Here is a 15,551-nt window from a genome sequence, read left to right as displayed (position 1 = left end):
TTAGTTTCTTAGTGCTGTGCTTTAACCCACTGTGCCACCAGGGAGGGCCCTATTTTTTTTTAACTTATTATCTATTTCCCGTTAGTTACTAAGGTATATAGTCTGCAAGTTTTTTTCTTTTTTTTTTTAAGTAATGGAGGATAAATATCTATTCAGTTATTTAGTGGGATTTCTTTCTTATGTATAATTGTAACATTATGTGTTATCAAACAGGGAATCATTCTGACATTGCACTTAAAAGCAAGGGCCACCTCACTGGTGCAAATGTGCTTCTTCATTTTCTCCCCAGCTTGTTTCAAGATATTTCTCATAATTCAATTTTAGTTACTTCTTACCTTTAAAATTTATATATAAATAAATCAATATTTGTATTTATTCCACTAGAGGGTTTTATTTTGTTATCTTCTCATATTCCCATCCTGTGTTTTTAATCCAATACTTATATATACTGTTTTCTCATGTAGTTAATTGCTCTTAAAATCTTTTTTTCTTATTTCTATTGTACTAAATGTTCTAGTGTAACCACACTTGAATATTAACAAATTGAGAGAAATATGTCATCATTAAATTGTTTTCCTTTGATTTTTCCTGTATGTTACTATTAGGAATCATGTCAATATTTTAGAAAAAGACAAAATTATTTCCGAATGTCATTTCAGGATAGTAGAATGAGTATAACAAAACATTCATTGAAAAAAGGGGACATTAGATCTAACTGGACTGAGAAATCCTGGTCAGTACATGTCATACTCAGATTTCGTCTCAGAATGTTACAAACTCAATATTGTCCACACTTCAGCTCCTTATATTTACTGGTTTTCTGAACTGTTACTCTGTTCTGTTCTTTGTTGGTTTCAAGTTTCTCATGATAAAGATCCAAACTAAATTTTCTTTTAAATCTGTAATTTAAAAAACTCAGCAGAACTTAAAAGTATTAAGGTAATTTATGTATACTACTTAGAGAAGACATTTACAATTGATTTCCTCTTGTGTAACCAAGATCATTATGTTCTTTTCCACTGATTTTGAATCTAATGTTTATATGCAGAGTCTGTTAGTTTGCAAGATGATTACTTTATGTTAGATTCTTTTAAAACCTATCAAAATTCTAATGGAAACACTTTCAACACCTTAATCAACATAGATATTAGCAATATCTTTTGCAGACAGAATATGAATCTAAAAGGGAACAAGAATCAAGAACTAAAAATCATTATACAGGGTTTCCTACCTCCTAGGTCTATGTTCAGAGAGGCCTTTGTTGCGGATTTAAAGGTGAAAGGCAGCCTCCCTGAGATTGATCATGAACAGATGGGATTTAGGACTCTAATGAAAGAAATGAGAATAACCTGAAAAACAAAGTATATGAATTTAAATAAAATAAATGGGCAGAAATAAAGGGATATTGTAGTTTTAGTGGAAGGGTATGTGAAACTCAAAAGTAAATAGGAGGACTTGGTGGTACTTAGCAACCATTTCCAAAAATGGATGACCAGGTTAAATTACCAATATAATAAGAGAAGATGGAAAACAGGTAAGCAAGTAAAGAAGATCAACAAAATTCTAATATGCTATAAGTGTGTAATTAAATATAAAGTAGGCCAAGTTCCAACCACAAAGAAATACCCTGCATTTAGACATCAAACTAGTGGCTAAACTAACACCTGGGAAGAATTTTAGGTTTTTATGATGAGCCTATTTAAATTTATCAGGAATTACAAGAAGCTAAAGGAGACTGTATTCTCTTTTAGATGGTGCTGGAAATAAAGCTAAGGATATCCGATAGAATTCTTTTTTGAATGCTAGTTAAAAAAAGATCATAGTTCTTGAGGGCTAAGTTGGACAGAAAGAAGGAAACCAAAATGAAAACAAAAACTAATGTTATTTTCAAATCACTAGGTCTTTATATACTATTTCTGACTTTGATTATTCACTTATCATTCAAAGGCTAATACTGTTAATATTGGGGCATTAAAGAAAAAAATAAGGTAGATGTTAAATGGTCTCTGTATGAAGCAAAAATACAAATATTGTAGTGCAAATGACAAATATGAGTAGTACTAGTTTGAGAGATAAGTTCAATTTTCTATTTATTGAGAAAAATTAAATACATTTTCACTATATTTAAAAGATCCCTGGAAAACTAATATCTACTATTTACTTCTAATTGTTAAATGCTACAGCCAGTCATACTTCTCACAGCCAAAGTGGTAAGAATGTTGGTATTCTGTTTCTTGACATTGTGTTCTGAATTATATCAATTCAAATCACCAGTTGCAACTGACACTAATTTGTTCCCTTTTAGAAACTAGTCTTCAAGCTAAGGACAAAAAAATCACATTGATAAAATCCAACCCCACCTGTACAGACCTTTTGGAACTGCATTCAAAATGAAATTGGGAGAAGGAGAAGTTGCTATAATTTCCTTATTTTCAAATGACTCTGGGCATCTAACAAGAAAACATCTGTCGTTTCTATTGCTATTAATTCATAACCATCTCCAGCTCTGAATTAATCAGGAAAGTTACTGAGAAACCAATATACAGAACTTCACAGTGATCAGAGTAGCAGTGACATATGGAAGAGGCCAAAACAGTGGGTTCTAAATAATGATGGTTACTCGTAGAGATGTTTCCATGCAACACACATGCACAAAAATGCGTCATTGTCACCGTGTGCATACCCACAGCAGCATGCACGGCCTATAGGAAGAGATTAAGCCCCAAAAGTTTTCAATTTGAAGAGAATACCATGATTATTGTATTTTGTGATTCCTTGTGTCTACTACAGTGTAGTAGAAAAATAAAAGCAAATTTCAAATTTTTAGCCACATCTAGATTTGTCCAGAGGTTAACCCAGTTAAACATTGTCCTACAGTAGCTGTAGGTCATGCCAGTGATTTCAGACTAATATAGGACACAAGTAAAAAATGACTGAAATGTAATATAGAAAAATAGAAAACGACTATCATGCATGTACAGTTTACTACTACAGTAAGCTTAAAACCATACCCCCTGCCATCCAGGAACGTGACACTAGTTTTAGGGAAACAAAAGAGGAACAAGTGAAGTGATACTGTCATGTAGCACTTTGTTCATTTTATTTATATCTTGTAATTAGAAAAAGCTTTTGGATGAAATAGGCTTACGTGCCTCTTTCACATTGGAATATATTTAACTTGGTGTTTTTTTTTTTTCTTTCCAATAATTTATATATTTACAAAGTGTTCATGTCAACCTAGGCTGATACTTCTTGCAGGCACAAAGGAGTTCAGAGTATTTTGGTGACACTGCTGGGAAAGCAGTGATGTCACCCAGCAAAATCGAGCCGTGATGTCTCCACCAGGCACCTGGACTAGCTACGGGCAGCAGGATGTGGCACTGGACAGGGCATACAGCAGGCAAGTTAACATGCCGAGTCAAGGGGCGCTCTGAGCAGCGGGTGATACAACTGAGTTCATACATTACCTTTGACATTGCGACCATTGTCTGTTTTGAGCACAAAAGGATACAAAAAAGAGAGAAATATAAAAAGAAAACTAAAATTATGTTATAGACATGTTATATTTTACACTGAATTATCTGTGTAAAAACAATCAGAGAAAGCAATGTAATGAGGGAAAATTTAATTGAAATGAACATTTTGTATTATTGAACCAAGTAAAATACATGTCCTAAAAGTAATTATTTGCTATCATAAGAATTCATGTTCAAATATGTGAAACACTTATCTCAATTTTAGTGGATTCCAAGATACAAATGTTATCACTATGGCAGTTGCAGAAAGATATACCCCAGCAGCCTGCAGTTGTGATAAAACTTTCAACTTTGTCAGAAATAATTTTAGTTCTTTTATCCATCACTTACAATATCCTCAGAGAGACTACAACAGTTTGTGTATTTTTGTATTGTTTAACCTAGTATATTAATAAGGAAAAACCCTTCTAAAACAATGGTTTATTTTAACAAGCTAACTTGTGTTACGAATCACAAAATTATTAGCTGACCCTCTTGCAAACTGTCTTCAATGCATATTTTGAAATACCAATTTATACTTATAAAATCATTGTTAGGCAGAAATAATTGCAAGAAATCAGTGAAAGATTTGACTGTTTAAATGCTATGTAATATATTTACTTGCTGTTAAATGTACATAACAGAATTTCTCAATTTATAACTTGTGTTGTCACAATGCACTGATTACAATGTCTATTATCTAGAATAGTTAGGAAATTCATTTATTTTAAAAGGGGCTGCTTTGCATCTCAGAAATGAATGTTTTCAGATTTACTTTAAGATTAGCAATCTGATTCTTTGTTGCATATTGGCGACTAACAAAATATGCATTATTAGTTTTGAAAAAAACATGCTTAAAATAAAGGAAGTCATGTCAGACCCATTCAAATATATCCCAGATTTGAAAGATCTGTTCAACATCTGTTGAAGTCTTTGCTATGCATATCTAAAATCTTGGGATATATCATAATTGTTCCAAAGCTGAAAACTGAAGCAATCTTCAGTAGTGTGGTATGTAGAATTGTGAGTGGAGACATTGCCTCAGAGATACACCAAGTTGTGACCTTCGTTGGAGACTCTTGCTCTTTGAGGGATCAAAAAGAGCAAACAGGGTGAGTGGAAGAGAACTTGACTACAGAGATTTGATTATCTGCATCAACAAAAGAGTCCAAAAATCTTATGTAAAATAGCAATCATTTGCATATAGTTAAAAATTATAACTCTACTCACCAAACCTGGAAATTATGTATAAGCTCTGTAAACATAAAGAAAGCTAACCAAAAATTACACTATAGAGTTAATGCTGCTTTTATATTTTAAAGCTCTGTTGTTAGCTGAGATCTGTTACCTATTCTTCCATGGCAATATAAATTCAGAAGTTTTTAATTTTGCAGCAATTTGACAGTGCAGGTTTACATCTATTGAATGTAATATGACAACTAGGGTTTATATTTTATATGTCTCTTTCTAAAATATAATTTTAGTAGAACATTTTTAATTTTATTTTCAAATAAGTCAGTCCCTGAGGGTGAAAAAAAAAATTCTAGTCCTTCACAACAAATGGTTGAGAAGTATAGGTAGGTGCTAGATAATGCAGATTAAGTGAAAAGACAATGTAAAATGTGTGCACTAGCATATTTCCACAGGGTCTACATTTCTCTCACGATAGCTTATAAAGTAGGAAATTTCTCTTTTTGAAAGAGGAGACAATAAGCTAAATTCAAAATCTGGTGCATGTGAGATTTAACTTGCTAACCAATTATAAAGATTCATAAAACAAACATTAATGTCTTTGTTATTATTTTAAAAATATTTTTTAAAGGGCAGGTTTTTAGGAAAAGGGGAGAGAAAAGGAAAGGCACCTGCAGGGTCACAGGTGGGCAGGGGAGCCGCTGCTGCTGCTTTGCAAAGAATAAAGGTTTGTGAAAAGAAGCACCTGCAATGTCAGAGGGTGGAAGGAGAGCTCTAAGTCTCATTTTTTTTTCTTCCCTTATTAGTGACTCAATTTCTGAAATGTATCAACTTATGTAGCTGTAGACAGTATAGTTCCTGTAATACTAATCAGTGATTTTGCAGCTAGTATTGTCTTAAAGCTGATGTCCAATGTCCTCCCATGAATGGATCGAACTACAGCCAGCTGTTGATTGTAGCACAAACAGGAAAGTGATACATTTTCTGAAATTTATAGCCCCAGGTGTGGTGAGAAGAGAAAATTGAAAATGATCTTAATAGGAAGAATCCATGGATAGTATCTGTACTAAGAGATACAAGCAAATCTATTAAATAATTCTTTCCCATACTTGGCTCAATAGTTTTAGACTAACTGAAGAACATATAAAGTTGAAAACAATAAAGTTAAATCATGATATCAAATCTATCCACTTTAGTACCACTGTCAAAATACAGACTAAGTGTACCGATCATTAATTATGAGCCATTCAAATTTATTGTCTGTCAATTTTACTGTATAGATTTAGGAAATAAAGTTAGAGGCCAATATGGCAGGCTAACCCCCATGCTCTTCACTTGAATTACCATATTGGTTTTATTGTTGCTTAGATATACAATTCATTGCTCAAAGATCAAACTTCAGAGGCTTTATTTAGTCAAATTTATGCAGAAGACATTGAGAATGCTTTGAGTCTTCGATGATTGCTCTGGTTGGAAATTGTCCTTGATTATACTTTCCTTTTGAACACTGGACTACAGATTTAAAAGGGATATGCTAGTTGTTGTACCATATACAGTTTCTTGAAACTATTTTAAGATCTGTTCCTTCTGTTTCTGCAGTACTGGTTTATCTTAATTTTTTCCCTTCTTAATTCATTTTCTTTCACCTCGTCCTCCTTTCTTACTGTGTCCTTTAAAGAATCTGCCACATGATTCAATCCTAAAATCTTGGTTTAAATTTCAGAGTATCTGAGCAGCTAATTCATTTCCTAATGCATGTCTGGAACATAATTCACAATATGGTCCTCTCAGTATCACATCAACATTTGTTGAGACCTTACCATGAAATAGAGAATTGTTCTGGGCACAAAGCCTACAGAGCTAACTACACCGATACTCCTGTGCTATATAAGCTCACAGCAAGATAATTTACTTGCATCTAATGTAAATGACAAGCATATAACACAGATAAATGTAGACTTTACTACATGGTATAAAATGTGTAAATATTGTTTTGCACATTCAGGTATGAAAGCATTAATTCTTCTCGTTTGGGAAGGCAGTGAGTAATAGTGTTTGAAGGCAGAACTGAGGGAAGAATTTTCCTGGCAGAACAAAGTAATAAAACAAGAAACACATGATACATTTTTAGAAATAGGCAATTAGCTTTATGTAGCTTAAATTTTTATAATAGAGGAGTAACTCTTGCAGAAGCTCTTGAGACTTGAAAAAAAATGGAGGGTATCTTACGAATTGCCTACTACCCTACAAAAAGAATGGTCATGTTCAGATTTATGTTTTAAAAAGAAAACTAGCAACATGGGTAAAATCTGCAGGAATGAGTCCCATTGAAAGGACAGCAGCCTCTCAAGAACTTCCCAAGTGATTCAAAAAAGTAGGACTTATGTGTCCACAAAATGTACTCTGACTCAGGTCCTTGGAGAAATTCAGGGCCCCAACATACCCTGTCAGAGCAAGACTTCATGGCATTCGAGGGAGAGGGGAAAAAAACAACATCAACAATAGTGCATGGAGAAATTACAAACTTTGGAGGCAGGCAGTCCTAGGTTTAAAGGTAAGGTCTGGAACTGTCATGTAATCTTGAGCCAGTTGTTAATAAACCTGTTTTCTCATCTATAAATGGGGCTGGAGAATAGTTTTTTCATTCATAGGATTGTTATGAGAATTAAGTGAGAGTTAGTGTTGTTAAGTACCTATATTGCCTCAAACATAGCAAATACACAACAGATGTTATCTGCTATGTGTTAATGATAAATTGTTTTTGTCACTGCCTTAAGCAATCCTACTTTCAATATGGGATAATAGAAGAATGTGAACTTAAAGGGGAAAGAGAGAAATGACTGAATGCTGACACAGCTTTTCAAGATGGTTGGGGTTGAAGTCAAGACTTTCAGGGTTCTTTTTCTCCTAAAGCTTCCCGCTCTCCCTTTACCAATCAATTTATAGCCTCTGGTCATTCAGTGCATCACATTTCCTATGGCTCTTATTTTGGAAAGTGCTGGTCAATAATATTGCTCTGTGGTAACACTAGGACTGTCCAGGGCTTCACTGTTTGTTAAGTGCAGCAAAATTAATTATGCTTGAGATGATAAGCACATCTTATAATAAGCATTAATTAATTAACACTTCATAAAGTAGGCAGAAACACCAACAACGTCCAAGAAACCATATTATTAACTATGATTTAAAGGGGAAGTGAGTGACAAGACTCAGATTTTTAATGACTACTCACATTTCCTTCGCTAAGGCACAGTGTCCAATTAAAAAAACAAAAACAAACAAACAAAAAACAATATGGAAAGTACCTTTTATCCCCCATTATTATGAGCTATCATATTTGAAGAAAACAAACGTACCTTCACTGGCATGTCGGTCTCTAAATACGTTCTTGGGGTGGATGCTGAATCCTTCAATGTCATGAACTGAAGAAGCCCTCCGTATGCTACAAAGGCTTTCCTTTGACCTGGAATGAGTCAGCTGGGAACTTGACTGCAGCATGTCAGGGTACAGTCTGTCCCATTGCCTTTTGGGAGAGGAATGGTCAAGAGGTCCAGATATATTCACCAGGGGAGAACATTTGCTGGACTGTATCAAGGCTTTTGTATCATCTGCTTCAGAGGGGCTGCAGCTTTCTTTTGTAGGAGACTTAAAGTGCTTCATGGCTACCGAATCATCACTATGTTTAGAGGAATCGATTACTACCACGTCGGGGTCTTCTTGAGGTAAAGATTGCTTTCTGTAAGTGAGAACACGCAGGCCAGGGAACTTGAACCCAAAAAGTTTCCCTACAGATGAAAACAGGAAAGAGCATTATTCCAAGACAAAGAATAAATCACATAAAAAACCAATACAAACCCATACGTATTGTTGACTCATTTAACCCCCATGTATGAGTTACTAAATAATATTTAAGTTATTTATACTTAAATCCATTACAGTTGGGATAATGTAGAATTCTTCTCTGAGACAGTACATTAGATAGATGAGAAGTTATGTGCATGATGGAATACCACTCAGCTATAACAAAGAGATGAATTTCTGACACTGATGGAATTGGAGGGGATTAAGTGAAATAAGTCAGAAAGAGAATGACAAATAACAGCTATTTCACTCATATGGAGAAAACAAAGAAATAAAACAAAAGAACTGTCAATACTGAACCAAAATAAACTCTAGAAATACTGAAGAATTAAGGTTTCTTGAGAGGAAGGCAGAGTGGGAGGGTGGAGACAAAGAGAGAAAGGGGTCCAGTGTGTAAAGTAAAGTAATAGATGGTGGGTGTGGTGTGGCGGCATACATCTGAAGAGGAGTTGCCTTTTCTCTTCACTCATTCACAGTGCTTTAAAGCAATGTAATTTCAGTAAAAAAGAGGTTAAAAAAAAGAAAACTACTCTGAGACCAATGTGAATTATCACATAACTAGTAACAAAGTAAAATAAGGTAACTATATATCTTATTTTTGTTTTAGAAATGAAAGAGGACATTTTATTTTAAAGACTTATTTATTTGCTTGAGATAACACTAGGATATTCCCCACCAGGTATCATCACTGAGTGCAGCACCTACCTCTAAATCATACATGCTTCTTATGGTGACATGAAGGCATTATTTTGATGAGTTTTCTTTTTTAAAACAAATTAAAACACATACAGTTACTTCAAGTTTAAAAAGGAATGAAAGTCATCTGGGAAAGAGATATACCTTAATGTATACAGTGAAAAATTAATACAAAACATTGTAGAAAGAAAAATTTTAATCTAATTGTGTTATTTCACTTCCTGAGTATCATTGCAATGTATTCACCTCTCATCTTCATTGCCCTCACTTTTCTCCAATCTATTATCATGGTGCACCTGACTTTTTGCAACATGATATTAATCAGTTTCTACAAATGCATCATATAGTCCACTCCTTGAAAAAAATAATAATTAAAAAAAATCACTTCTGACCATTTAGACTATTATACTCTTCCACTGCTTCTAATAGCTTTCTTTTTTGATATAACACTTTCCACTCTGAAGCTTCATTTCCTTCCTGTATCCAGTCATACAGATTTTTTTTTTAATTGAAGTAACAGTGGTTTTCAGTGCTTTCAGGTGTATAGTCATAAATCAACATCGTATATATTACATTATGTTTGCCACCAGGAGACTAGTTTCCATTGATCACTTAGATGGATCCATCACATACATCACCAGTGACTCCTTATATCAGATTTTACTCACCATTTCCTTCTAATAACCACTATTTTGTTATTACATTCAAAATGTTTGCTTTTCTTATGTTTTGCTTACTTTTTTTTAACTGTTATATATGGATGAAATTAGATGGTATTTGTCTTTCTTTGACTTATTTCACTAGGCATAACACCCACTGGGTCTATCCATGTTATTGTAAATGGCAAAGTTTTATCTTTTAGCTAAGTAGTATTCTGCTGTGTATAACACACCTTCTTAGCCCACAGATCTGCTATTGAGTACGTAAGTTGCTTCTAGGACTTAAATATTATAAGGAGCTTTCTGATGAACAAGGAGTTGCATGTATCTCTTAGGATAAGTGTTTTTATATTCTTAAGGTAAACTTCCAGAACTGGGATAGCTAGATCATATGATTTCAGTATTTTTAAATTTATGAGGATATCTATACTGTTTTCCAGAGCAGCTAGCAATTTACATTCCAACCAACAGAGGACAAATTCTTTTGTTTCCATTTTTTCACTCATATAATTTTTTAAACAGCCATTCTCATGTTGTCTGAGGTGATATGTCATTGTTTTTATTTAAATATGATCTCTATAATTCTTGTGGAGGCTAATGTTACTTACAGATCTAGGGCTTCCTTTTACTTTATACTTTTTACTCTTCCCATTAGAACATTTTTAGGTTTAGTTCAATTGTTATTTCCTTAGGGAAGATTTTCATTTCTTATGAACAAGATTAGCATCATTTTCATTATCTTAAATTCTAGTTTTTGCATTTGTTAATTTGTTTATTAAGATTTATCTCCCAGGGCCCTCCTGGTGGCACAGTGGGTTAAAGTGTAGCACTATGAAGCAGGCCACATTGGCTTCAGCACAAGCTCGAACCCCAACCAGGGAGGAGACCCACATGGCACAGACCTCTTCTGTCTTGCCTGCTGCTCCCCTCAGCAGTTTACTTGGTAGATCTGCCTGTTCTGCTCCCCACTCTGCCTCCAGTAGATCCTCTCACTTCCCCTGCACCTCTGGCCTGTACCCCAGTTCTGAATGCATAATAAATCTAAAAAAGAAAAAAAGATTTCTCTCTCCTAGTGGACCATAGGCCTCATAAAGACAGGGTAGATTTATTTTTTTGCCATGAAATATCAGCTCTGACAGCACACCTGATCATGGTAAATAAATTTCTATGAACAGATGAATTTATAATGCACTTCCATTTTGACTTTGGAAAAAATGAGACAATTTCATTGCTCTATTTTAATTAGAAAATTTTATCCTCTTGACATTGTATTGACCCATATTTACCAAAAAATGATTGATGGATTAGAACGCAGTGGCTCCTGGAAATGGCAAAATCTACCTTGCCCCAGATAACTGATAGCTTTTCATTAATTTCACCTCTTTCTAAAGGTTATTTACTACTACTTTTCTGATTCTAGAGCATACATGATATATTTTCAAACTATTCATTACCTAGTAAAAATATCTATTACAGAAAATTTTAGAATTAAGTGGGTTAATTCACTAATTTAAGCTTCAATTTGTGGGAAAGTAGTTAACAATGTTAAAATATAATTGAAATAGAATTCATCTTTCTGGTAAAGATATGATACAAACTACAGATTAAACTGCAAGTACATTCAGCATTAAACTCTTGATTAATAAATGTAGATGCAAGTAACCAATATGTGAAAATAAGATTAAATAGCAATGCATCATGCTAACTGTATGTAAGCATCCTTACATAATTTTACTAACAACTTTTATATGCTCAAGTAAATTGCCAAGCTAAAAATTGGTGAACTGCATCAAAGTCATTTGATTGGTTTTTAATACATATGGAATTGAGTTATAAAGCAGTTTACAAATCAATTTTGCTAGCTTATTACAATACACTGAAGGTCAATGCCTGCTTTTATTCATTTTTCATCAGTCACATTACCCTCCTCCTTTAAAAACAATTCACTGCTTTTCTTAAATTAATGACCACACAAGGCATTTAGTTTTCTCCTATAGTTTAATCATATCCAAGGTGGTACAGATGGTCTTTTCTGCATCACTAGGTTAATATGACCATGTTATATTGCATTACAGATTTAGTTGTCTAACAGCAGCTCACCCGGAAAGAATACACATGGAGAATTTAGCTCAATGCTAGCAACTTCAAGCATGAAATATAAAACACAGATGAGTATAATCCTGTTGTGACCCTTAACATTGAAAACAGCCTTGTAAGTTAAGACTATAAATCTGTAAATTAACTATATTTACTATTTAAATTAAATAATTTTAGTAGCTATATTCAGCCTTTTACCCATTAAAATTTTCAATAAATCTGAAATAGCAACAAAATCTGTTTTTACACCTTTTTTTTGCCCATTCCAGAAAAAGAACTGTTAAATACCAATAAAGTACTTAGATGAACAAAATTTGTTAAATTATAATTTTCATTGAAGATAATGTATCATTTGTAACATACAATATCTTATAATAATAAACTACTGTAATCTTTTCATCAGTTTGTGTCATTTTTGTGTTGTAGTTGAATATAAACTTGGTTGTTACATCTTTATGTATCTTGTGTCATATTTAACTATGCATTTTTTACTTTTCAACCAGGAAGACAGCTACTCATTCTTTTTGCAAGGCTATAATTATAACTCCAATTTGTATATGCCAAAATGTTAAATACTTGGTCAAGTAGGATATCAAGTAAAGTTAGAAAAAATCAGCAGTTTTAATGATTTAACATAAGTTTTACCCAAGATTCGGTGTTTTTGTGTGCTATGAATATTCACATGAGAATCTAGTAAGAATGATTTTCTCTCTAAATAATAATAGATGAATACTCACTTATAACTTTAACAAATCCTCTTTTCCAACTAAAGCCCTTCCATTGACATTACTTAGAATGCCTTAGGAGTACCTGATGCGTAATATTCCTTCCGGCTTTGAGCTTATTTGGTTACATACTGTGCTAACTACATAGCTCATAAAATTATAATTATCATATCTTCATTTTTACCCTACTTTGTAGGGCAATAGGATCTTAGAAAAAAATTTACTGAGCTCCAAATTCTGAAGACTTTATCAATCTGAACTGTTATTCTCCACCCCCACCCACTACTCTTCTCTTTCTTTCAGACCTGGTGCTTATTTAATAAAGTTTGAAAGAAAATTATTATGTGAATTTGTCCTCAAACAGATTTTTTAATTTAGGAATATACCTAAGAATATAAGAAACAATAGCATTTCCTGCAGAATAACAAAAATTTCTGAAATTTCTTCTATTTATTCCTAATCATTGAAGTTTCTCCTGACAAAACTACAAATTCTCAGTCACTTCCTTGGTTCAGTTTCTTGTCATTCCTACAAACTCTTGGAACTTGGAATATCTAATAATTTTACTATTAAAGTTACTACCACATAAATTAGAAGTAGTACTGTGCTGGGGGATTGCTGTGATGTATTATGGAGTGAAAAAATAGAAAGAAACTTAAATTTGAGCACTTATGCAAATGAGAGGTAACAGTCCAGTCAGGAGAGGGTGGGGAAGCACAGTGCTGAGCGTTGTGCAGACTATAGCAGAGAGCTGCCATACAAAGGGTGGGTGATGCTGGCAAGTTTTTAGATCAGATGACATGAAACTGTATTAAGAGTTTCATAGGGAGTTTCCTCAAGAGATATGCAAATAAAGGGAAGAAGGCTGGACTGGAAAGAGAAAGTTATATTATACAAGCATAACTAATTTACATTTCAGCTTGCAAGCTCTGGAACTTGGAGAGCCCTTTAGAAGTATGCCAAAAGGAAGTCAGTTTACCTGGTTTTTGTCTCCGGGCTATTTCTATTCCCTAAGAAGGGCTATTACCTTGGGTAAGGAAATTCCTGCCTGTGACTACAGCACCCAGGGTGGGGCAAAGTTTAACATTAACATCTGAAATTCTAATTGTGAGGTTTCCCAGCCCCCCAAACAAGTATCTTGCCTATAGCACTATGTCCACTGTACAAAGAGGGGGAGGATAGTCATTTTAGTGTGAAAATACTATCCTCTATATTAAGTCTACTATCTCCAATTGTCAAACAAATAAAAGACTCATGAATTAATATCAATGGACCCTTTTTTTTTTTAAAAGTTTTATTTATTTATGCATACAGAACTGGGGTAAAGGCCAGAAGCACTAGATATAGAACAGGGAGCAGAACAGGTAGATCAAAGAAGTACACTGCTGAGGGGAGCAGCAGGAGAGACAGGAGAGGTCTTCTGCACCATATGGATCACCTCTGGGCGGGCCAGGGATCTAATCTGCACTGAAGCAGCCACAGCTAGCTAGCAGTGCTGTGTCCTAACCTGTTGAGCCAACAGGGAGGGTCCTCAATGTACCTTTCTAAGCAGAACAAGTTGATAGGGGAACACACATTTGATGTTATTGACATAACTGCCTTATCTTTTTAGAAGGAATATTTCTGAAGAGATACTACTAAGCAAGGAGATCAGACTTTCCTATTCCAAAGAATTTAAGGAATGTACAATACAACCACGGGCTAAAAGAACAACTGAGAATATTGTCAAAGAAGATTGCAATTAGCAGTTAGATGGGGAAAAGGCATCACTGAATGTGAACTTGGTATTGACTTGGCTATCCTAATTAGTGCAGCTTGTGGGATCCTTTTGCAAGTGACAAATGATCATCTGAAAGTCTACTGACCTTGGAAACCTCCAAGCAAGAATGGGAACCTTTAAAAGACCATGTGTGATCAGTAATGCTTTAAATGCTTAGAATCTCTGGGTCATTCTCTAGGGTCTGGGGTATTGGAGAAATACAAAAGTTTATACTTGGTTATGGTCCTTAGTGTAAGACCATGTCAAACACGGCTTGAAGAAGCCATGTTAGTCCTGGCCTAGTAATTCAAGGCACACATGCAAGGAAGTAACACAAGTTAGCACTTTATCAGAGTCCATGGGTACAGACACAGGAGAAAATGCACCAGGAACTTCTGAGACAAGTTCACACATGCCGATATGTTGGAGATTCTAGACTCCTGCTTCTGGCCTCATCTGATCATTGTGAGAGCAAGAAGCAAAAACATTTCAGATAAGGCAGACTAAAAGGACAGGGTGGTAGAATGCTTTAATCACTGAAAGTTAAAATCTTTGAGAAGTGGGACTGGGAATAAAAGTAAAGATATCAGTCATTGCCTAATATACCTAATTAGTTTTCTATATGGTAACTGCTTAGTAAATCAATGTATTATTTACTAATACTGTTATATTGCTTCTCTTTGATAGATTTATCTTTTTCCAAATGACAAATTAAAGAGCTCACTTAAGTTGTGTCAAAGAAATAACACATTAATCTAGATTGACCAGGGATGACCATGTAGTCATCAAGTCCACAGGGACTCTTTTGTGAAGGAGTTTTCCAAACATAAATGGATCAGACACCAGTTACCCAAAACTGTATGCATAAGGACTGTGCCTGATTTGGGTGTTGCTATGTAACAAAATTTTCCAAATGATATGCACAAGGGGACTCTTTGGAATGGATATGACAATTTAAGCAGCCATTAACATTCATTGTTAATGAAGGGATAATGCATTTTTTTTTTTTCAGCTACCAGCAATTTTCTTGATCTTAGAAATGTGTTTC

General features: G+C 34.2%; 1 protein-coding gene across 1 annotated transcript in view; it reads right to left on the bottom strand.

Annotated features, from left to right (window-relative positions):
* LOC101631397 (potassium voltage-gated channel subfamily H member 7) overlaps positions 1–15,551 on the bottom strand; it is a 137,321-nt gene that overhangs the window by 109,460 nt on the left and 12,310 nt on the right. The window contains exons 2-3 of the mRNA XM_012728517.1: positions 8,063–8,491; positions 3,468–3,488 (exon numbers count right to left, since the gene is read on the bottom strand). Of these exons, the coding sequence (XP_012583971.1) occupies positions 3,468–3,488; positions 8,063–8,491 (450 nt within the window). The remainder of the gene's footprint in view (positions 1–3,467; positions 3,489–8,062; positions 8,492–15,551) is intronic.

The sequence above is a fragment of the Condylura cristata genome, unplaced genomic scaffold (assembly GCF_000260355.1).
Source record: "Condylura cristata isolate star-nosed mole 26May11 unplaced genomic scaffold, ConCri1.0 scaffold00002, whole genome shotgun sequence".
Taxonomy (NCBI): Eukaryota; Metazoa; Chordata; class Mammalia; order Eulipotyphla; family Talpidae; genus Condylura; species Condylura cristata.
The sequence above is the reverse complement of the archived record's forward strand: the minus strand, read 5'-3'. Positions and strand labels throughout refer to the sequence as shown.